The 24,054-nt window shown below is 42.8% G+C and overlaps 1 protein-coding gene across 16 annotated transcripts in view; it reads right to left on the reverse strand.

Moving 5' to 3' along the window:
* KTN1 (kinectin 1) overlaps positions 1 to 24,054 on the reverse strand; it is a 447,380-nt gene that overhangs the window by 379,551 nt on the left and 43,775 nt on the right. For all 16 annotated transcript variants that reach the window (XM_078659859.1, XM_078659855.1, XM_078659854.1 and 13 more), the window contains exon 2: positions 2,950 to 3,508. In XM_078659859.1, the coding sequence (XP_078515985.1) occupies positions 2,950 to 3,466 (517 nt within the window). In that variant the 5' untranslated portion in view covers positions 3,467 to 3,508. The remainder of the gene's footprint in view (positions 1 to 2,949; positions 3,509 to 24,054) is intronic.

Below are 24,054 nucleotides of genomic sequence, written 5' to 3' on the forward strand. Positions count from 1 at the left end.
ATTCTGACTACTTTCCGGTTAGCTTGAACTCCTTCTACCACTCTTGCTGATTAAACTACTCTATCAAGTGCAATAAAAGGGGATTCATCCTTCACCTGAAATTTAAAAAAGGCACATTTAATGGACTCGGGTAACTAAAGGCTAAAATGGTTAAGCTCCATTACTGGGCAAAACCAAAGACATTGGTTTTCAGCAATTATGAACCTGTACTCAGCCACTTGGGTCCAAATAAGGGTGGGGCATTGAATACATTGTTTATACTAACACAGGATTCAAGTGGGTATGTACTAGTACCTCCGTTTAATTTATATACAGCAGATATTAGGAAAGCATTGAATGAGGCAAGAACATTTCCACCCAAGTTCGATCAGGTGCACATAGACGTGCTCTATTATGCTGTTTTGCTGGTAACACCACGTTGGCCTGCAGTGCCTTCTTGAAACCCTTGATCAATACAAAAAAAGATTTCCTGGAGAAAAAACTGGGCAAGAAAAATAGTGTAACAGTTGTGCTGGGGCGCAAAATCAACAATACCTGTTTTTTGTGGGTGAACAATTACTTGAACCTAAGGTTAGATGGGGTGATGGTGACAGCAGAAGACCACTAGTAACCATTAGAAACAAAGCGGACATCATAAGTCTAAATATTTGTCTGCAAAGTCCAGCAGGAGTCTATAATAAAGTGAAGCATGCACATTCTTTGCATCCTTTAAGAATGGGGAGATGGGTAACCATGCGAAAAAGTATGGGGCAAGTGATTTAGCACAAATAAGATTTGATATAGTACAATGTGCTTTGTACAGATTGTGCGCTTGATGGAAGATCAAAAATGTATCAATCACAGCTACATTTAGAGCATTCCGTTACTAAGTAAGGACTTCTTATGGATACATACCTTCAGAAATAATGCTACAGAGAAAGGTAAACACATCCAGATACAGCAGATATGGAAAATGAGCAAAGCTACATTTAAAAACACCTGAGCTCATCATATTTGCATTCATCACTCTTACACTTGGACCCCAAAAAAATAATGGGATGAGGATATTGTGTGACTTCCAAACAACCTTAAACTCAATTTGGGACAGCGAAGAATTTTGTATACAACCTAATCTTTGTCCCTCATACCTATTTCCATAATGCATCAGGTTGTGTTTTTTGGCTGCTATAATTGTTTCCTGGGATCCAGTTTTCAAACAGCAAAAAAGAGTGCCGAATTTGCGGGTATGGATTTGAAACATTATTACATGTACCTGTCCATCATTACACTGTATAAGGTACGACAGCTGAGGGGGAATATTTGGGAAGAGGGGGTGAAAATATGCAGGCAAGTTCCAGAGCTTTGCCTAAAATGGAGATCATGCGCAGGTAGTCTGAGACGTGTTCAAGTTTCAGGACTTGACCTTAAACCACCTCGGGAATGCCTACAGTTCCAATGATGTGGACAACAAACATAAGGCGAGGCCCATAAAAAAGTTGCTTAACTGGAAAGCCTGAGGTTTTCTTGGTATTTTGTCTCACAACACTGTGGCTAATGGTATGGAGACAAGTTGTGCCCTCATGTTTATTGAAGCAGGAGGCCTGTAATAATGGCAGTGTAGAGGCCTGGAATGGCCATTCTGCCACTCTGACATTTTTCAGTGGGGTTCAGGTTTTGGGGTTGATTTCAGAGCAGGATTGGCTTGCATAACTTTAAACCAGCACCAAACTGCAAGAATACGTGACTTTAATAGGGTCCTTCAGGCATGAATAACAGTTTTGCCAGGGCTGATTTTGGTTTCGAGTCCAGTTCTGAATGCACTGACCATTACCAACTGGATCTCATCATTCGTAGACCACCCTTACTGGGACAGGGAAAGCCTTTGTCAGGCTCGAGGTCAGATTTAGCCCTTTGAACTTAAAACTGAAGTATGGCCAGTTCACCGATAGTCAATACATATCCAGGGTCTCTAGATTTAGTGCCCAAGTAAAGTTAGCACCAACACTGGATGTCGGAATTAGATATTCCTGGGTGCCTTTGAACCATCTGCTGAGACAGGAACCACTGCCTCAGGCTTCATGATATTTGCAAACGTCCTAGAAACAACACGGAGAGAAAAATGGTGGTGTTACACCCTGGTTGTGATTGTTTACCACCATGAACCAAGGGTACATCCTATGCACGTTCAGGATGAGCAAATGTAAGTAAGGATCCTGAAAGTCTATCCTGTCACTTTCCTATCTAGCTGTTAGTATGTGAGCCGAAGGCTGCTCTGGGCTTCTTCAGAGTAAGGAACTAGTTGAGACCGTTAAGATTCAACATGGACATCTCCCATAAACAATTGGCTGGGTGAACTCCAAAGATTGGGGCGGAGCGGCAGAAAATTAAACACTCACTAGGCTACAAAAACAACTGATGGGAAGAACAGAGGCTAGCGCCTGGGGAACAATCATATTGGCATGAGCAGCCAAAACAGGCAAAAGACATCCATAAAAGCACACTAAAAGTGGCTGGGTAACACATAATTCTGAATAGTGCCAGGGAAGCCCATGATTGTATTAATGGACATTCATTTAGTGAAGGGACAGGAGACACAGTAGAACAGGCCAATGGCAGGAGTAGCAATTAATACTTTCCAACCAGATGTAGAGTGAATCCCAGTAGGGTATATGTGATGTAGGATTGATCCACCATGGAAAATAATTGCCCCATCTTGCTTGATAACTCACTGTTTTCCAATGCAATGTATGTATCATTATTGTACTAACACAATAACATGTACTCAAGCAGGCAATTTCACATGGGTTTCAGAGCCAATTCTATTTCTGCAAACCTCAGTTGCACTGAGACAAAACCAGAACTTGAAAAACTAGATACAAAAATGGTTCCTAACAAGAGAATTGTAGACACAATATTAGCTCTGTTATTCATGTGTCTTAATTCCACATTAAGATTTGCAATATGAAATACCTCTGGTCTGTGTCTGTTTCTTTTGCGCAGCTTTTTTCTTGGATCCAGTAGTTTCTAGTGGTGGAGTTGGCTGCTTTGCAACAGGAATTGATTCAACTTTTTTGCCTGCATACTTTGAACCGCCAACCGCTGTCTCCTCCTGCACTGGTCTTGACTGTTTCTTTTCCTTCTTTTTTCTATCTCTGAGGCTGCTTGGATGTTCTGCAGGACTCAAGGTAACAGGAACTGTGTTTTCTTCCTCTACGGGAAGGGCATCCATCAAATCAAACTCCAGCGCAGCACTTTCAGAGTCTGACTCGTGAAGGTTCCCATTGTGGGCTTCTTTTCTCTTATTCTTTCTCTTGTCAGTTCTCTTTTTATCTATCTTAGCTGGTGGGAGCTTCAACTCTTTCTTCTGCTTTGCCAAAACTTCATCATAGGATGTCTCTTTCATGAAGAGCCAAAAGAAAAGGAAAATGACTGTAATGACCACAGAAGGGACAAGGACTATAAAATACGTTGACTCGTAAAACTCCATTGCTGTTCTCTTGATGATGTTGATGTTGTTCTTCCAAAGAGTCTAAATAAAGAAAATATAAAATTAATCAATAAAATAAAACACATCTTATTCACGAAATTGTTATATTGTATTTGTGGTTTCGCCCCAATTTGATCACTTTATGACATGGAATTATTACAAAAAACGGTTAAGAAATGAAGCTTTGTAATGCTAAGTATGTGGCCCTCAACAATCAATGAAATGTACTGAGGGGTTGATGGAAATTGAAAATTAATAAAACTGTGGTCATATGTTGGGCTTGTACATTTCCAGTAAGTCAAAACAAAGGCCAGATGAACAATTTAAGGGAAACCAGTGTATCAGAAATTAAGCTTAACGAAAGAATGTTTTCCAGAAGGTCTTTGCCTTTTAGGCAACGTGCCTAATTAACCAAATTCATAAACCCCAATAATCTCTTGCATTAGAAGTAGATTTCGTTCACAAATCAAATAACAGAGCAATATTAATTTGTGTGTTTTAATAAAAAAAAATCATGTTGGAGGGTGACAAAACGAAAAGAACATTGTGCTATATTAGAAATTATCTCAGAATCCACAATGCTGTACCGATTGTTTGCGAGTTACTCTTATTGCTTTTCAGTGTCTAGTGTTTATTATGACGTGAGAGTCCTTCTCAAGCAGCTAGCATTTACGTGAATGAAAGTCTGAATAGATCCCCACACAAAAAGGCTTTGTTGCATAGCTATGGATTTATCAAATTGTTGATTATTTATATTCCATTTTAACATTTACATGCCACGAGTAAAGTGCACATCCTCTCCCTCAAGTGCAAATTTGTTCTGGAAAAAAAAAATGTAATAAAAGGTTGTTTAGTGAAGCAGCATTTGAAATAAATTCACCACCCTACCAACGCAATGTGTTTCGAATGGCTAGTGGTCCTTCCTCAGGGTTTCATGGCTCAACTTTGAGGAGAATGCAATTCAAAATTCACTTGAAAGGCCATTTAAATCACTGACCAGCAGATGAAAACTGGTGTTTACAGGGTACCACGTATTTACTTTCAAATGCAATTCAGAGACAATGTTGCATGCTATGCTTATGCCATTTACTCAACCAAAATCTCATCTACCTCTATGACCTCCCAAATAAAACTTTCTAGACTCTGCCTTCTTCTATCCCTCAATTATCCTATTCAAACCAACAAACAGATTTGCATGTCCTCTGCTCAAATTACGTCATATTTCCCAATACTAATCCACCACTAATCGTTTTTGGGGTACGGCGTAGCCTGCTACTTGTGGTAAAGTGCTTCGACGCCTCATCTGGGGTGGTAAGCACTCTAAATAGAATTACAATTTAAATTAAGTTCCCTGATGCAAGTGTTATCATTGTGTTACAACATGAAAGCTAATTTTCATTAAAGAGTAATTTACTATAATACTTGCACAAACAAATGAACCTGGTTTACAAACGCAGAGGTAGGTCCAGGGGAACAAGAGGAAAGGACTGTCTGCGTTTGCATCCTCCCTATTTAAGCTCAAGAAAACAATGGCAAATGTTACCGGTCTCGATTGAGATAAAGTAGTAGCTCACTCATCGGAAATTGCCAGTTGTACAGGAGCCCTTGTAATTCGTGTTGCCTCTCACAATAGGTGAGGGGGCAACAGGTTTCATAAAAATTGTTTCTTTTCCTTCTTTTTTCCATCTCTGACCCTGCTTGGATGTTCTGCAGTACTCAAGCTAACCGGAACAGAGTGTTCTTCCTCTACGGGAAGGGCATCCATCAAATCAATGTGTGTGTGAAGAGTCTGAATTTAGCACGTTTGTGTATCAGGAGCCAGTGTAGTGCCCTAAGGTATGATATGATGTGAGTTCTGTGTGGGAGGTGGAGGACGAGTCTGGCTGCCGAGGTCAGGATGGTTTGTAGTCTTCTAGTGACTTGATTTGTAATCCCGGCGTAGAGGGTGTTCTCGTAGTCCAGCTTGCTGGTGACTAGGGCATGAGTGACAGTTTTTTTTAGTGTTGCCTGGGAGCCATTTGAAGACCTCCCTCAGCATCTTCAAGGTGTTGGAGCAAGAAGCAGCGAAGGCATTGCCTTGTGTAGTCATGTCGAGTTTGCAGTTCCTGATTATTCTGAGGTTCCTGGGTCGGGTTTGGTCTGCCACCAGTTGAAGTCTCATTGTGCGGTGTTCTTGCCGAAGATCAATTTTCTGTCTTGTCCGTGTCGAGCTTTAGACAACTGGCTTCCATCCAGTTATCGACCTCAACATGCAGGAGGTAAACCGGTTTCCCGAATGACGTTCGCCAGAGGGATTATCGCAGCAAAGTGAAATTAAACTCAACACTATAAATGTTTTGTTTAAGAGTTGTTTTATACATACTTCTAAATAGCCCCATCAAATATATACCACTTTCAAGTGGTCCTAGCTTCTAAAAAAAATTGGGAAGGTCGACAGATGTAATGAGAAAGACAGAAAGAGAGACAGAACGAGAAAGAGAAAGACAGAACGAGAAAGAGAAAGACAGAACGAGAAAGAGAAAGACAGAACGAGAAGGAGAAAGACAGAACGAGAAAGAGAAAGACAGAACGAGAAAGAGAAAGACAGAACGAGAAAGAGAAAGAAAGAACGAGAAAGAGAAAGACAGAACGAGATAAAGACAGAACGAGATAAAGACAGAACGAGATAAAGACAGAACGAGATAAAGACAGAACGAGATAAAGACAGAACGAGATAAAGACAGAACGAGATAAAGACAGAACGAGATAAAGACAGAACGAGATAAAGACAGAACGAGATAAAGACAGAACGAGATAAAGACAGAACGAGATAAAGACAGAACGAGATAAAGACAGAACGAGAGAGACAGAGAGACAGAGAGACAGAGAGACAGAGAGACAGAGAGACAGAGAGACAGAGAGACAGAGAGACAGAGAGACAGAGAGACAGAGAGACAGAGAGACAGAGAGACAGAGAGACAGAGAGACAGAGAGACAGAGAGACAGAGAGACAGAGAGACAGAGAGACAGAGAGACAGAGAGACAGAGAGACAGAGAGACAGAGAGAGAAACAGAGACAGAAACAGAGACAGAAACAGAGACAGAAACAGAGACAGAAACAGAGACAGAAACAGAGACAGAAACAGAGACAGAAACAGAGACAGAAACAGAGACAGAAACAGAGACAGAAACAGAGACAGAAACAGAGACAGAAACAGAGAATGGTGCTGTCCTGTGCATCCACCTGAACAGCACCCCCATAGAACAGAAACCATGTCCAGCAGAATAGATGCCTCTGAGGTCCTACCAGATTCCACCTTGCTTCTTAATGGGTGTGTTACAACATACTCACACAAAGCTATGTGACGGGTTTGTGGCGATTGTGGGTAGTTGGTGTGAAGCTCTAGAATGAGCGTTCTTTCAACTCATCCAAAAGCGGATGATGATCAGAATAGAGCTGCAAGTCTGGTGTTTGAATGGAACCATTGAGCACATCCACAAGCATTGAATACCTTTCAGAGAAGCCACAGTGAATTCAGAAATCTGTCTTGTCACAAAACACTAGCGATCTTAGCCTGGGCCTATGAAGGAAACAAAACAAAGTAATAATCTCTTCCAGAGGACTCAGATGAGAACAGGCCTCCCTGCTGATCACCCCACCTGCCAGGTTCCAGTGATAAGAGGGATAATTCCAATGAGTCAAGGAATTACTCTGTATTGTTCATTCTACTAGTTATGCTATACAATATAATCTATGACCTTAGCTTCAGAAAAGGCCTTCATATATTTATATATCTGATTTTCACTTGTGTACATATAATACAATATGAATCAATGATTAGGCATTTTCTGCAAGACGTTACTATAACAAATTCGGGACAAAAACGATTGCCCAGTCTTAGCGAGGCATATGGTGAGTGTGGCGCGAGTGTGCTAATTTTTACTCTGGTACCCAAGCACAGGTATGTGGAGGGCGGGTGTGTGTTTTATTAAATTCCTCTTGCTGTTATTTGTAAAACAAAAGTGGAAACATAGCAAGGGATGTGGCACAAATTAAGAATGCAGTTCAAATATTCCGTGGAGCAGGGAAAATTACAGATACTGATGACTGGTCCGGACTATGGTCATGGCTACCAACAGGATGGTTAATTGCAAATGATGTGCCGACACAGCAGCATGGCTCTGGAAAAAGACCTGTGGCATACTACTCCATGACTTTGCCTGCAGCAGTAACTGGGCATCCAGCTTGTTTGAGAATGCTGTGAGGGGCAACCTCAACCCCACCGACATAGGCCGGCCCATCAATACCGCATGTGGGGACAAGAGAGTTGTTCTAGATGGTGTTGCTCTTATGGCATGCAGCACTAAAGGCAGCACCTCTGGCCATTTCATGCCTGTTGCATCAGTTGTTTTGGCCAATTTATGTTTTATTGTGGAGTTCATTCTCTCCACCTGGCCTGAACTTTGTGGGTAGTAAGGGGCATGCAGTTTCCACTCAATTCCCAAACAGTCACACATCTTTTCCACAATGGCAGCAACAAATTCACCCCCTCTGTCACTGTTTATGCTCTGGGGGACCCCAAATCGGGGTATTATATCTTTCATCAAGCATCGCACAACAGTTGCTGCATCATTCTTCCTAGTGGCAAATGCCTCCACCCATTTTGAAAACTGATCCACACATACCAGCAAATATTTGAATCCATTCACTGGGGGAATGTAGGTGAAGTCTATTTGAAGGTTGGTAAAGGGACCCTCTGGTACTGGCAAGTGATCATGGGTAGCGGGGGACCGACCTTCAGCATGTTGGGCACAGACAAGACATTGGGAGCAGAATTGTGCAGTGAAAGCTGTTATCCCTGGTGCAAACCATTCTTGTCTAATCAAAGCATTTATCCCTCCTTTGCGGGGAGATGTAGGTGGTTGGGGAGGACGGAGCATTCCTGTGTTATTCACAACTTGGTTCTGAAAAAAGAAAAATACCATCTCAGAACACCTTTCTGCTCAACCTCTACCTATAGCTCAATCCTGAAGGAGTATGCCTCACTGTTGACCACTATAAGTAATGCTTAGACGAAAGGACCAGTTCTACTTGGGAAGTCTATCAAGTGCAAAGTTTGCAATTCTAAGTGAAAGGATTTGTAACTGATTATTCTGATCTCCCCCCTCCCCACCCCCGTTTCCTGAGACAGCAAGTAGTGACTGTCAGTTTCATTAAACCTCTTCTCCTACTGAACTAAAAATTACACACATCTCAGCTCTAGAATGTTGTTGAGGCACTTTGTATTAGCTTCCACCCACAGACCCTGTACTAAAAGGCGATTAATTTGCATTACCTATTCCCAAACCGAGGCATTTATCACCACCACCTGAGAGGTACTCAGGAACAAGAGACCAAGCAAGCTACCTTCTAGATAGTCCACCAGCATAGAAACACTGGTGTTGTGGGTAGGTCAATCTCCTGTCTTTCATAGATTCACAAATCCTATTGCCCTTAGTTGGTCAGACCCTCCTGCAGTTCTTCATGTGTACAGGAGCAGGAGGAACAACATTTGGTGACATCTGGGACAAAGGAGACTTCACCACACTTCCCAGCAAGCCATGAATAGTAATAAAAACAGACAAAGATTGGTGCAAAAGAATTGCAGTCAGTAGTCTAAAGCCCTAAGAAGCATCATAAGTATGCACAGAGCTTCCCTTATCAAGGACCTCAGATACAGATCAACCGAAGGGACTCTTCTGCTGAGGCAAGGATGTAAAATGATTCCTTGTCCCTGAAGGTACACAGCAACCACTGCTGAATATTTATGAACACCCTTGATGGTGTGGATTTTCTAACAAGAATCTTAAACTATGTCTCCTGTTCCTAGTTTGAATTTTAAAGTAGGCACTTGAAGTACCCTAGAAAAGAGAAGAAACCATTAGGACAATTACTGAATTTGATATTTTTAAAGGAGACCTAGATCACCAAGTATTATCGTGGCACCGCCCCATTGCCATCTAGGGTTTTCCATCAACATTTGTGCCTCAGTTAAATCTCCAAACTCTCAGATTTTAAGTATGTTGAAGTGGGTACTGAGCACACGGGTACCAATGAAGAAGCAAAGCACTGTCCAAGTTAAAGAAAAAATACAGAAAGGGTAAAACACGTGTAACTCAGTGGAAGCATGGAGTTTATTCACAAATGCCCAAGGGCAGCGTGCAGGCACATTGCCTGAAGCAGTTTCCTTCATATTCAGATCAAAAAAATGGAGCAACAAGTCTGGCACCACATTAGTCATAGGCGCTTTACCAGTCTATTTTTTTTAACAGAAGTACAAACACTGATTCTTACACATATTTAATGAAGTACTCTCCACCATGATCACACTCAATTCAAACTTAAGTCCCACCAAGGCTGTCCTGGTGTCAATGTAGTACTATACAAAACTCTACATAATAGAACAGCATCTTTCCATGCCGGTGTCTTTCAAACCCACAGTTCTGAAGTAAAAAGGCAAAACCTCAAACCACTGAACGTAGAATGTTGCTGCCAAATAGGCCCAGGCTGGTTGATGGTGTCACACATGTTTTGGGGCAACCAGACAACACTGCAGTACATGCCACGAAATGATCTCTGAAAGACTGGCAAACTTCAGAGTGTAGACAATCAAATATCATCACCTCTAGGAGGCAAGCTGGACTGATGAATAGCTTCACACATGCAAGTTTCATTCTTTAAAAAGCAGTATGGCTGGGTATTTGACAGTCACCTAATAGATTAAGCAAGCCTGCTTCAGATTGGCTCACATGGCAGACCAGCGACTGAGAATTTAGTAGTGCTGTGCACAGTCACCTGCATGACGGCATCACCTCTAAAACGCTGGATGGTCTGGGACAGAATCAATCATATGCCAGTCTTGCATCTGAAAGGGAATAGAGATGGGGCAATACAAATGTCCTAAACATTCTCTGAAAAACTACTTAATTAGGTGATGGAAATTAAAGCAACACGTCTGGAAAAAAAAGCCTGTACCTATAATATATATTGTAGTCATAGTTTAAAAAAACCAGGCCAAGCGAAAGCCTTGCAGGTTTAGTAACTTTATCAAAGTCACTCGACTTGGGCAATAAGTAACAAGATATTTGATTTTCTTCAACATTAAATGTGGAATTTTCAGCCCCTTGCAAAAAAGTGTGACTGCCCTAACCCAGTGGCTTGCCCTCCCTGAACCTACTCTAGGTACCTCCATTAGCCGCCAATACCCATTGTCTAGATTTCAATCAAGCTTTTCATTGGGACTCCGCTCCAAGTTATTGAGTCAACGCTTTGATCCAATTTTGGAAAACTTTAAAGGCGCAGAAACTCATACTCCTCAGACAGCTCTGTAAACCTCCCTACATAAGGGGGCTACCTCCAGCAGGGTTTTTACAAAGATGAAGAAGCCTCCTTTTCAGAAAATATGCTTAAAGCAAAAAAGAAAAGAACAATGCCAGATCAATGCTGTAGCATGTTTTTCTTCTGTTAATGTACATGCTTCATAACAGAAACAATGGATAAACACTAAACGTCACCACTAAGACTAGGAACAAACTATTCACTCTGTCCTGCTAAAATCAATTGCACAAATGTAACTACATACTTTAATAATATTGATTGGGGGAAAAGCCCATCCCACAAATATTTAAAAATACAAATATTGGAAGGAAGGGTGACTGCAGGGGAACATGGTGGACAAAGCTGAATAAAGCACTGCGCCACCTCACCTAATAATCCTACATAATCTGGCCAGCCAGGTCTTTAATCGTGGTCTGATGGAAAAGAGGCACTGCAGAGCATGGCCTGTTCTCCAAAAAGCAGTACAAAAGGGGTGGTGATGGACGGAGCATCTGAACCAATCAAACACTCACACCCAGTCAAGAGATCTGGGTTTAATCCATCACCGTTCTTTAGCCCACTCTGCCACCCCAGTTCAGACATGGCCATATGCAAATCAGTCTGACCCTGTGCCTCATGGGAACAGTCCAGCCCGAACTGCCAAGCCATGCCTTCCCTGGACCGGAATCAAGCTTCCTAGGCATTACAGCAGTCTTCAGCCAGGCTTGCTTGAATCCAGTGGCAAAGTCAGCTTTGTCTATCACCACCCCCTTTTGTACCACTCTGTTCTCCAAAAAGCCGCAATTCCTGTCCCGGAGGACCCAAAGCCACACCTGCGCCCCTGTGGTGCGAGGCCCTTGTGGGAGGCGAAGCCTAGTAACACACATAGACTGCCTTTGATTGCCTGGAGCTGCACTGCTGCACTCCGCTGGTGCCTGGTCAGGCCTCTGATAGGGATTGCGATCAGACCTTTGGGGTGCATGCTGCTTAGCCTTCCCTGCTGTTCGACCTGCCATCCAAGTGTTTTTGGGAGTCTGACGATGATAGTTTAAGGCTGGAGATGGGCTCTAGACGCGGATGACTGCTGCCGTCCATCTAGGGACTGCTGGGGTGGGGCCACCCCAGACTGGACTGGGTTCCCCCTGTCTTCCAGACCCCTTGTTTGAACCTCGTCAGCTGCATGGATCAGGCCCCGATACAATGCACCTTGAGCGTTGTTCTTCAGCTACAGCAGCAGGGTGGCTGATAGGGGCCAGAGGCATGCACTACCTTCCTGCTCCAACACTCTTGGGTGAATGGACATTGGTCCTCACAGTAGGCAGCACAGAATTTGGCCGCATCATAGAGTGCCCCCTGCCTGCAATAACCTCCCAAGTGGCTGTGGGGAGAGTTCACGCCCCTTGTGGGGGCTGTTGGTACCGGCTGACAGAGTGAGGAGTCCAAGCTGGGGGTCGGGGTCCCCGGTAAAGACCTTCCTACTTCAGTATTTCTGCGGAGGGTGCATGAGAGGGCACCATGTATCCTGCAACTCTACTGTGCTCACTGCGTGCCAGGAGGTCACCATGACTTCTGGGCAGAGAGCCAGATCACAATCAAGGTGACCGTCCTGGGGGCAGAAATCGCTCATTCCGCCTGGGGCTGCCAGGTCACTGGGGAGACTTCCCCCACCAGGCAGCAACATTGTGGGAGCCATTTTGACTTATCTGGTAAAATAGAAACGTCATGCTCAAACTATTTCTCGAACAATTGCAGGCTATTAATCCTTAAATATGACAAGTGACAAGGCAACAGCGGCACCCAAGCAGGGAAAAATGGATACATTTGCAAAGCCTATTTTTCCTATCATAGCTTGCCGCTACTTGAGTTTGTGGTCCCTGGCGGCGCTACCTTTGTATCTACAGACAATACTGCAAACCACTGCAACAACATGGTAGGCCCTTGAGTCACAAATAGGATCAGTGGGTATTGAAGTAACATTCTTCAGGCAGAATTTACACGATGGGGTGGATTGGGTCACAGAAACAGATAAGAGCTGGTCTCAACTTGAAGACACAATCACAGGCTTTAGTGACATTGTTCAAAAACTGTTAGCGACATCCCATGTACTCGGCAATCGCTGTGATCCCATTTCATCAACCTGGAATAGGGAAGGCTGAAACGTTATCATGGGACCAATGTCAAAGATCACGCTGCTGAGGAGGGTGACAGTCATTCACCTGGGACAGAGAATGAGCTGTGGAAGGAGCTCAACGGCAGCAATGTCTCAGAACAGAGAGACTAGTACTAGCGCTAAAACAAATTCTCAAAACAGAGGCACCATTACGAAGATCTGCCCACAATAACTCCCGGTGGGGGGAAGGTGATGGCATCGCACAAACAGCTAGAGGTGACCCACACCATGGTAAGGATGGACAGCTGAATGCAAGACTTACATATTGGGGAATGAGGAGCATTCCAAGAGGGAATCCCATAAACGCTGAGCATCCCTTCAAGCAAAATAACATCAACCAGAGTAAAGAAGGGCCGATTACTGAATGTTATGTATGCAAAGCCACCAAAAAACAAGGTTGAGAACCTCCATAAGGACAAAGCAGACTCCTCATGAGATTGAATTACGGGATCGTTCTTGGTGGGTCTAATTCAGGGCCTGAGTGATAACTTCCTTTAACTCAAGAAAGATCTAAATCAGGAAATAACATTAAAAAAATAGGAATATCTTGGGTACACCGTTTCTACCCTTGGAGAAAGTTACTAATCCGAGAAGGAATTCCAGAGGCAGGAGCTACTAGCAAAATGGGAACACACCAAATATCTTAAAAACTGCTTCAAACCGAACAATATTGGAATTAAAGGAATACAGTTAGGAGCGGGAGGCAACAATATCACTGGATTCATTTAAAGAATGTGTAGAGCTCTTCTTGCAGTGAGTGAAGAAGAAATCGTCCAATTTGGCGGAACTTACAGGACCAAGAAAACTAGCAGAACTCAAAGGATCAATGAGCCTATTATTCTACAAAATATTCTGTCATAGCCTCGCACAAATATTAATGCACCTATACAACTCAATTTCAGAGACAGACAACTTCGGGCTCCAAGCTGAGGTCTCAGACCTACATCATCCCTAAACCAAGCGAAGACCTGGTGAAGTGCAGCTCATATAGGCAGATACCCTCTTCACAGAGAGGCAAAGCAGTTTACAGGGATCCTGGCAATCTACATGGGGACAGTATTGCCTGGCGTGATCAACCCGGACCAATCTGGCCTTGTCCTACAAAGAAAGTGTGGAGATTATAAAAAAGCTATGTTACCTATAAAAGGCTCTGAAAAAAACTGATGCCATTACTCGATGCAGAAAAACCTATTAAATCCATGCTTTGGGTGTTCCTCCTGTGCACTATGGCTCAGGCAAGAGATTTGGGACTTGAGTAAAATGCAGATCCACTCCTGGCCGACCATGTCAGACTCAACAGTGGTTCCTCTCCACAGACCAAGGTCCAGAGATGCCCAAATAGAGATGCCTCCTCTTCGCTTTGGCGATGGAGGCATTTGTATTCAAGGTACAGAGCAGTAAGTATGTATAGGGATTAAAGTAGGAAAAGAGGTACAAACCCTCACAATGTATGCTGACAGCGTTATTGTATCAGCCCTAATGGAGAAATTGGGGAGGAACTAAGTCCTATATTGCGATAATAAATAGTGCAAGGAAACGGGTGGGTTAGTCATTGAAAACCATTGCTTTAGCTGTAGCTATCACCGCTACAGCCATATTTTGTTGCTCATGGGAAGTATGCCCAAATAGGTGCCAGATTATGAAGCTTCCAACTTCTTTTTTTCACATCTTGGCTCTCGAGACATGAAAGTGTTTATTAGGCTGCTCAGTTAAAAAAGTTTACATTTTTGCAGGTCACCTTCCTTTTTCATGACCTCAGTCTCTGCTGTATTTCATTTGTTTCATGTAACTGTGTGATTCCCCCTGAAAACCTTGTTCTATAATACTATACATTGGTGTCAGGCCTTTGCCTAGACGTACTCCCGCAAACACGGTTGATGGGGACCTTCCTAATGACCAATTCTGTGAATCAAAGATATATATTCTTCTTTAGTTAACAAATAAAAACTGCTGTGAGCACAGTTTCTTTGACCACATTAATAGAAAACGTACCACCAAAGTGTAAAGATGAGGGATAACTAGTTGACCCCTTAATCTGCAGTGCTTCAATTTTACTCTGTTCTTTAAGAGGTCTACACAGCTCCATTTAGGCAGACATCTGAGAGTTGGGCATCAGACGCAGTTCTACCTGTAGTGAGCCACCTGGGACTCACTCAACCTCCCCTCACCCAGATATGCACCAAATACATCCTCTGGCCAAGCGGGGCCAGAGGCTATAAAATAAATGGGTGTAGACCGCACATTGTCTTAGTGCTGCATTACATGACCCTGTGTACTTGTACGTTCTGTTGGCTGGGTAGCAATGCAGGCCTCATCGGCTGCACCCTCGATCATCCCAAGGGAACCCCGCAACACCAGCGATGAAGGTAACCCCCTCCCACGCTCCGGAGTTGCTGCTACCAGGTTGTGCCACCTTCATCCATGGCCTGTACACGGCCCAGCCTCTGCTTTCTGGCGGCCACCGCCTGCACTGTGGCCAACCTGACCGCTGCTTACCAGCTGAGACCTATGGACTGTGACCAGCACGCCACTCTGCCCTGTGACGAAGCAAGCAACGCTTCCAAGCCTGGCTCACGGTGGACATCAAGGCACCAGGAGGATGAAGTCCTGCATGCGAGAAAGGTATGGTTTCCTGGACTGGAGGTCATGGTAGAAGTCGTTTGACAATGTCCAGTGTACCAGCTCACATGCCCTCCTCCGAGCCCAGCACCTATAATCACAGAGGATCCATGCACCATCCCGCGGTCTAAATTTAGTCTTGACTTGGGGAAACTCCCAAACAGGAGGGTCATGATGGTATAATAGACAGCTACTCCAAAAATCCTTTCGTCGAGGGCGTTGAGGCAACTGCTTTCACGCACGTGGCCCCGTCTTAGGGAAAACATTCGCTATTTTCAATCTGTGGTCTGAAATCAAGACTGACAATGAACCGCCTTTCCAAGGTGCAGAGTTCAGGGATCTTGTCAACCAAATAGGGGTACATCATTGCCACATCACCTCGTAGTGGCCTTAGGCTAACAGCGAGGTCGATAGGTTTATGCAATCTTTGAACGAAACTCTACGGATTGCAGTAGCCAAGCAAACCAACCCTGAACTAAGCCTGCAGTGGTTCCTCTGTTAATACCCCGGAACACCTCATTGCACCACTCATCAGGCCTCGTGGGCTCTGATGTACAATGGACCCAGACGAGACACCATTCCAAAATATCCAGGTTGGACACCAACACCATACGATCTACAGGAAACTCATGTTAGACGCACACAAAGCAATGCACGCATGAGCCAAAGGCGGAGCACGAAAACATGAACTATCTCTCCTGGGGATTTGGCAGTCATTAGAGTGAGTGAGTGAGTGAGTGAGTGCGTGCATGTGCACGTTCTGTGGGCTAGGATAGCAGTGTGGGTCTTATCAGCGGGACCCTCTATCATCCCGAGGGTACCCTGGATGAGTCTACACACAATTCCAACACTGGCAGAGTAAGTGAATTGCAAGGTTAAATGTAATCAGGCTGATGAATGCAGCTATGTTGAAGAACAAGCGGTACAACAAAAATTGTGGGAGAAAAGCAAGAGAAAGCAAAAAAAATTCTGATAAATTTATATTCACCTTGAAGGTATTTCTGCTGGTGTGAACACCCAAAAATTTAATTTATGTCTACATTATCCATTTCAACACATCCTGCAGCATGACGCTAAGCTGGAGATGATACTTTATCACAATTGCATGGAGTTGTCCAGTTTTTTAAGAAGAATCTAAGGTTTGTCTCAGCTGGTTCTTCATCAGAATATTGAGGGCCACAGCGAACGTGAGGCAAGAGAACAAACCATAATTCAGAGGTGCAAGTTCTTTAAGGATATATTTCAAAGAAAACCTATGAGGCATTATTTCAGTTTTCAGAGTTATTAAAACAGACAAATGTCAGATTCCCATAATGCACCTTATCGTACTGCTGCCGATTGTCAATTATAAACAAAATTGCCTGGTATAACCAAGACAGTTGCACTGTTGCAGGGAAGGGGATTCAAATCAAATCAACTTCAGCTACAGTTCTTTTGATGCACTTCAATAAACAGGAGTACTGAAATCCTAATACACAAATATAAATATAGAAAAGTAATCCTGAGGAGTGATTCAGACTGGAGGGCTTTGTGGCATTATGGAGCAGGAGATAGTCCTCTTCACCTACTTAACTAATGAATCCTAGTAGAAGTTGTGTGCAAATTTAACCTCCGACCACAATCAAATTTGTAAATGAGGAAGTACTTCGAATTTTTAAACACTATTGTGACTCCCAATATCTCATCCGTGTCTCATTAGCCTAAAACTTCATCTTAAAGTCTTACGAATCATCATTTATTAGACGCCTGCCATTTAAAACAATGTGGAAGGATTCGATTTTTTTTTTAAATCAAATGTCTATAACAGCGACTCAATAATCCATTACTTCCCCTGGTCACCCACTTAGCAAATGAAAAGGCTTCACGACAGAATTAGGATTCCAATGTTTAACCTACGCCAGGATCGTCTAATCACGTTTCTGTGGCGTTCAAGTTAACACTGACCGTTAAGTGTAGCTTATCGGTTGTGTAGATGGTCTCAACGCCTCACATACTCTGCGACTTCTCTCCCATATTCCTGCGTGCAACCTTCTCTTCTAGCTTATTGTTCGTAAATCCTGTTCTATTCAATTAACTTTTAAAGTTTATAGGTTAGCAATGTATCTGCTATTGTAACAATATTGTTTGATTTTGGGGCATGATGTGTGTTGTTAAATTGTCTAACGTAATAGTGAGTCTTATTATAAAATGTAATTTTATTGTCGGGAATAAATTGTTCATTTTTACACCTCATGTCAGTACCTGTATAGCACTGGCGGGGATATGGTGTGATGGACTTTAAATTCTTACATATATATTTAATTTTGCACGCATGCAACCGATTATACTGATGCAATATCACAAAAGAAGCTTTTTAAAGCAAGAAGACACTCTCGCAAAGAAGTCTTGCGGTTTTTAAAGCTGCTACTTTCAGATCTTGAAACCACAGATTCACTGAACCGACATGCCAGAAAAAAAGAGAAAACTTTGTTTCTCAGACTGCAGCAACATAACTCAGGACATTTCATCAGTAACCATTTTTGTCACAGCGATTCTAGAGGTGAAGCATAAAGCAACACCAACATACAAACACCAGCATGAATTTCACCCCTTTATCACAGTGGCACAACTACAAGCTTTATATATGGGTACAACAAAAGACTAAAGAAGCCAACCTGGTCTGTGAATTGTTTTCACCCTGAAACAAACATCACAGTGAGGAAGTTGAGCAAGAGGATAGTCAATAGAGGAGGTCCTTATGGAGAAGCCAAAAGGTTTCACTCATATTCAGCACCAAGAAAAAACTACGCTGATAGCTCTGAAGTAATCCACGAGAGCTAAATAAAGAACATACACCAGGCCGCCCGGATTGTCAGGCTAATGGTACTAATTTAAACCAGCTGCTCTGCAGCGTCATCCTGCGACACAAGTGACGATTCACCAATCTTACAGCTGTTCTAGTTCATCTTAAACTGTCACTTGACCTTTCCTCCTCAGAAACACACTCTGATCTTGGGCACCACCACCCCACCATGAACCATGCATCACACTCGGTTGCAGTCAAAGTGATACTGCACTTTGCAGAAGCCACCCAGCTGCACTCTAAAAGGAACTGAACTTACAAGGCTGATTTTTCTTGGTATATTTTACAATTGAAACTATTTATCATTTTTTTGCAGTGTGCTCTAGTGGGGGGTGCAGCGACACATACTTGAGCACCAGTTTACAGTCACTGTTTTTAAAGGAAAAGCGTACAAGCTCCCACTTCTATACCACCAAGGGCACTAACTCATCATGGGTGACAACAAAGCATTTAGGGCAGAAAGGCGAGATTCGATACTGAATACATGGCGCTCCCCCGCATCTGCTACGGGTTGGCTCCCTAAGCATTGCTTTAGCTACATTTGCGAAACTAACTTGCAGTACCCCAATCTGTAGTTTAGCTGCTGATTGTCTGTGACACGCCTGGTGGGTTGGTGGGGGGGGCCGGGAGGGGGGTGGGTGGAGTCAGAAGTGTAGGACTGTTTTAGGACACGAGATGCAGACGAACTACACACCACATGCCGATTGCTGTGAATATGATCTCTGCATTGTGGGTGGGGGGCGGGGGGGTGGGTATCCACGACCAGCCGAGATTCTACGCATAGATCATATGCAGGGATGCCTTCGTTAATTGTCCTGTGTGTACCTTGGCAAAGATCCTGTCATTGAATGTACCTGTGCTACTATGTAAAACCAAATAAAGTTTGTTTAAAAACAAAAAAAACATTTAGGACATTAATCAATCAATCAATCAATAGTTTCAAATAGGCAGATGTCACCTCAGACCACCTGCATACCATTTATTAAGCTGGGGAAAGGTTGCTTTGAAAGTTATAAAGCACACAGTGATTTGTATGTTTGCATGCACTTTTTTAAAGTCGCACAGTTTAACAAATGTAGAGCTCATCTCTCACTAACCACCTATTGTTACGAATGCTCACCTTATACCAAATACTTTTCTCCGCACCTCTATCCAGTTTTCTCTTGTCGATGGGGCTATCCACCAACTTCTCACACTCATTTGTAATGGATTACGCCGGGACCTCCTCCTTACAAGCAGACATATCCAGTGGCAGACACCATACTAGCCTAGAGACTTTTGAAGTTCATTTTACATGTACCTTGGAGCCAAAAAAAAATAAATCTACGACACATGTACTGGCAGAAGCAATAGATGCAAGCGAGCTGGTGGATAATTGCACGCACATGCCACAAAAAAAACACATGCAGCTGCCCTAAAGTGGAGTCCGCTTGTTATTAAAAAAAAGTATTTAAAAAAATGAACCATCACATCTAATTTTAATATAACAGCGTGGGTGCTGCATAGAAAACAGGTTTGTTAACAACTGAAGAACACCAGGCCAAGTCACCATCAGACAGTCCACATCTGTAGCAGAACAAAGTAAACAAGAAGTGCAGTATCTGCAATGTAAACATTTGAAGAGGAACAATTAATGTCTTCTGTTAAGTGAGACTTGTTTAGTCTGGCGGTCACTGTACAGCCAGTAGTTTGGTGTCTTGATCATCTCTCAGCGGGTACTATCCATGGGATTACTGCTCAGCCGTGCAGTCAACACTTCCGAGTTATATGTAGGACACCAAATGAATAGTATTCTTTAGCATCAACACCTTCACTGGAAGCATGTTCTGTACATTTTGGAGTAAAGAGGATTATGCCGTTTTCGAAGTATTCAGCAATCTTAAGTAAAGCAGAACACAAAGAGATAAGTGCATCTATTTTATCTTGATATTCTTGCAGGAAAATTAATTGAAGGTTTGGGAATAGATCACCCAACATTGCCAGCAGTTTGTACAACCTCTACTGGCCATTTAACTTCACATGAGAAACATTTACTTTCCAGTGTGAGTGCAATGCTGAATTTATAAACCAGCAGCAAGAGAGACCAGGGTATCTCCATTGCAAGCACAGGTATGTATTTTTGCAGACACTGTTTGGGCAATGTGTCATCTGTAATGTTGCAAAACCCACTAATTCTCATACGCCACCAGCAGATGCAGGTAATGGGTTGCCCCATTCAACCAGCAGCCGGCCTAGATTACCAAAAACAGCTAACCAGGCCTAAAAGCCACCCCGAAGCCAATGGAGTGAAAGGTCCCAATTCAAGCTGGGCTGTTAACAGAGTCTCATCAACCAGATGAGAAGGAGAAGAAATCTCACTCTAAAAAAATTAAAAAAATTCAGTCAGGTTTTGCATAAATTGGGCAAACGGTACAGAAATATTGGCAGAACCACTGATACTGCCAAATATGACTTTCACAGAAATTGGTAGAGCAACCCATTTATCCACTTAAGAAGCCAGATTTTTAACAAGTTTTTTATTTTTTATTTATTTGGGTATTGATGGATCACAGACCTAGCTGAAAGGGCAACACTGGACTTTACAGAAAACAAAAAAAAAACTACATTGGTAACACAATTAACAAAGAATTAGAAGAAAAGCGGGAGGGACACAGAATTCAACTAGGCAGGTTTGGAGGCTCAGTTTCAACCTGAAGGTATCGGAGATAAAGTTCCTAAATCTAGGGGCCAGGCAGGAAAAGGCTCTATCCCTCTGACCCATGATTTTTTAAAACCAGAATATTTCAGATTTACCCTGGTTAATGCAGAGTCCGGGGAACTACCAACATTTGATAAGATCTCAAACATTAAGGGAAAAAGTTTTCATCTGGATTTTAATGTACAGCAATAGGTCATCAGCACACACCAATTTTATTTGAAAATATCCCTTGAAGTCTAGCCCTCTTAAAGGCTAGTTCACAATGCAAATGATTCTCCCAATACACAAACAAGGCTCTCCACTGCTATGGCAAACAGTAGCAAAGGTAGCAGGTAACCCTACTTTATGTCGCTAGAAATCATCCAGCTGCAGATGACCGACCATTAATGAAAACCCTGGCTGTAGACTAGGGATACAAAAGGCTTGCTGACTGAAGGAAATATCAAACAACTCCAACAATCTTTTAAACGCCTCTATTAGAAAATCCCAGTTCAATGAATCAAACACTGTTTCAGAGCTTAATCGAACAAACGTAGCTTTAAGACTGGATTACATGAGGCCTCAAAACTGATACAGTGCGCAGATTATGCCTAATGGAACTACCTAAAACAAATCTATTCGGGTTCGAACAAACAAGATATGGTATTAAGGGCAAATGGCTGCTGGCAATAACCTTGGCAAGTATTTTATTAAACACGTTGATTAAGGAAATGGACCTGTATGAAGAGCACTGCTAGTGCCCTTACTATGTTTCCACAGTACATTAGTAAGTTGTGGCATCGCCGTCCAAGAATGTGGAAAGTTGGGGAACTGGCACGTGCCAGTATCGAATTGGAATGGTGGGAAATAGGAGTTCAAGTAGCCATTTGGCTAATTCTAAGGTGTGTCAGGCATTGAATAAAGCATGTTTTAAAAGCAAGCAAAAGGGCCATTTTAGCAGTGTGTGTAAAAAACATGGGTAAGAGGGTGAAACAAATTGTGGGAGATGTGACGGATTAGGAGGAGAATTTGCAAGGGGTAGTAATAAGTGGGAAAGATGAGCAAGCATGTGGAAGTGAGAAGACCACGACATTGACTAGTTGTGTGGTACAAATCAGGCAGCGAAAAATCCACTCGCCCACCATTGAGAGTACAATTTTATCAGGTTGAGCTGTTTTTAGCACCCACTAGTCTCATCTGGTGAGTGAATTTAGGCTGGAAAGGAGAAGGTGTTCTGTTCATTCAGAAAGCGAAAGAGCAATGAAGATGCAATTAAATCTTGTTTTTATCTGGACACATTTGCTGTCAGTTCAAGGAAAGAGGTCAAATGTCAGTTTGTCTTTTTACTAACTGCTACTTGGAAAACTGAGTTTATTTTTCTCTCTTACTAGTGTTAGAGGTGTTCTCTAACACAAATTTTAAATAAACAGCCTGCTAATTAATATTACACCTATTTCAAAATATATCAGGAATTAACCCCTTCGCTGCTTCTGACTGCCAACGGCTGACGCGTGCACTACCTCCGTAGTGCTGCGCACGTCCATTGGCCATCGCGGCCCTGCCCACTGCGCTAACTTGCCGCCTCGGTTAAGCGGTTATGAAAGCACATTTTTTGTAATTAAGAAGTGTGATGCAAACAAAGAGTTAAATAGGAGCAAAACAAATAACAAAAACTTTACTTGGTGATATGCAAAGGACACATATTTGCAGAAACTCTATTTCCAAACATTATTGTTTGTATACTGTGTAGTTTTATCAGTAAAAATGCATGCCGGTGGGATCGTTTGTGGCCATTTCAATGTAAACTCTGCGGATTACAAATGACAGTGTGCTACCACTTCATGCTTTAATTATGTATTTATTAAAAGGGATAGTTTTTAAACATGATTTGAGAAAGTCCTGATGACAATGCCGTTAATGGATTACGAGGCAAGTCAGGGGTCATGTGTATCCTGGCTCCATTTGTATTATATATGGAAAAAAAGTTCGTCTAAATCAAACAAAATAGTTTTTTTGTACAGCAGACTTGCTGAACTTGCAGATTTGAAGGTGCTCTCATGTGTGATAATGAAAAAAACGGCGGCTCAATGAATTAAAATAGTTACCCACGTTCACATAATTTGAAACCAGTTTATGGGTCAAGAGCATCACAAATTGGTCGAGTAGATTATTCAAGTCACTAGAACTGCAGGTTTTCTGATTTTTCGAGGCCTGCAAATTGATGTGGTACAGATTAAAACCATGGTGGATTCTTGCGAGTGGTATACCTTAATGGTGGAAGGACATGTTTGAAAGGTTCTGGCCTTTAAAAGGAATTGTGTGACCAGATGCTAATCTAGGTAACTATTCAGGTCAATAGAGTCCACTGTAGGGGATTTACGTGGGCTGATACAGGAGGTGGCATGGGAAAGTGTATGTAGCTGATAAAGTGGCCATGATGGATCCTTGGTTGGCCACATTTAATGGACCGAGGTAAATGTTGATCTATTTCGGGCAAATGACAGTTGCTGGTGGATGTAAGCGAAGGCAGAGGGAGCGCCGCTCTTATCTGGCAATCTCTCGTTGTCACTGTGGAAGAATGACTCAGAGGGTTGATAATTAATCCCAAGTGGGCTAACATTGTGCGCGCCTCATTTTGGGAAACTGTGCAAGGGGGAGCTCTTTCCTTGTAGACAATTCTCAGCTTTGCAGGGTAAAGAATGGCATCATGCTGCCTTAGGAGTCCCTCAGTGGTAATGAACATCATCGTATCCACCACAGTGAAAATCCGAGAAAAGACTCCTTTTCTTGGCAAGTTGTAACAAGGTTTCCCTGCCTCCAAATTTTAACACTCGGTGGACCAGGGTGGCCTAGGAGGCACAAACGTGCACAAGCATTTCGGAGAAGCTGGGCACATTGAACAATTCAAACACTACCTACGCAGTGGTCTGCTTGATTTTGCTAG

The sequence above is a fragment of the Lissotriton helveticus genome, chromosome 9, assembly GCF_964261635.1.
Source record: "Lissotriton helveticus chromosome 9, aLisHel1.1, whole genome shotgun sequence".
NCBI lineage: Eukaryota > Metazoa > Chordata > Amphibia > Caudata > Salamandridae > Lissotriton > Lissotriton helveticus.